The sequence below is a fragment of the Bison bison genome, unplaced genomic scaffold (genome assembly GCF_000754665.1).
Source record: "Bison bison bison isolate TAMUID 2011002044 unplaced genomic scaffold, Bison_UMD1.0 scf7180017864487, whole genome shotgun sequence".
In the NCBI taxonomy this organism is placed as follows: Eukaryota; Metazoa; Chordata; class Mammalia; order Artiodactyla; family Bovidae; genus Bison; species Bison bison.
Genome location: NW_011495047.1, coordinates 7,866,384 through 7,867,016, shown reverse-complemented (window position 1 = coordinate 7,867,016; position 633 = coordinate 7,866,384). Strand labels below are relative to the sequence as shown.

Sequence of the window (633 nt, the reverse complement as noted above, 5' to 3'; positions counted from 1 at the left end):
ATAGCCGCTGGGGCAGAGACAGTCAAAGTCGTGGACCCGGTCCCGACAGCGGGCCCCTCTCTGGCAGGGGCGGCTGGCACAGTCATCCAGGTTGATGGTGCAGAAGCGCCCGGTGAAGCCCTCGGGGCAGAGGCAGGAGAAGCGGTTGATGCCGTCCAGGCACGTGGCGCCGTTAGCACAGGGCCGCATCAGACAGTCATCCACATTCACCTCGCAGCGGGCACCCATGAAGCCCACCAGGCAGCGGCAGGTGAAGTTGAGGGCAAAGCCCTGGTCGTCCTGGCACTGCCCACCGTTCCGGCACGGGGAGCTGGTGGGGGAGGCAGGGAGGGTGTTTTATCAACTGCCACCTGCAGGGTAGACCAGGTCGACATCCGGATCCCTGCTCCCACCACCCCTCTCTAGCTCTGTCCCCTCGAGCCACTCTCTCTGAGCCTCAAATGCCTCCTTTAAAAATGGGGTCAGAGCAGTACCTGGCTTCCCAGGTTGTGAGGGTTAAATGAGATGATCGAGGTCAAGCAGGTAGCAGAGGGCCTGACCCAGAGTCAAGACCAAGGCGAGTGTACTGTTTGTGTCCTCTTAGACCCTTAGACCCGAGGCGGGAATGAGGACAAATCCAGCCCCACAGGCTGT

At 61.5% G+C, this 633-nt stretch overlaps 1 protein-coding gene across 1 annotated transcript in view; it reads right to left on the bottom strand.

The window, feature by feature from the left end:
- DLK2 (delta-like 2 homolog (Drosophila)) overlaps positions 1 to 633 on the bottom strand; it is a 9,990-nt gene that overhangs the window by 636 nt on the left and 8,721 nt on the right. Inside the window, exon 8 of the mRNA XM_010863236.1 lies at positions 6 to 310. Coding sequence (XP_010861538.1) covers positions 6 to 310 — 305 coding nt within the window. The remainder of the gene's footprint in view (positions 1 to 5; positions 311 to 633) is intronic.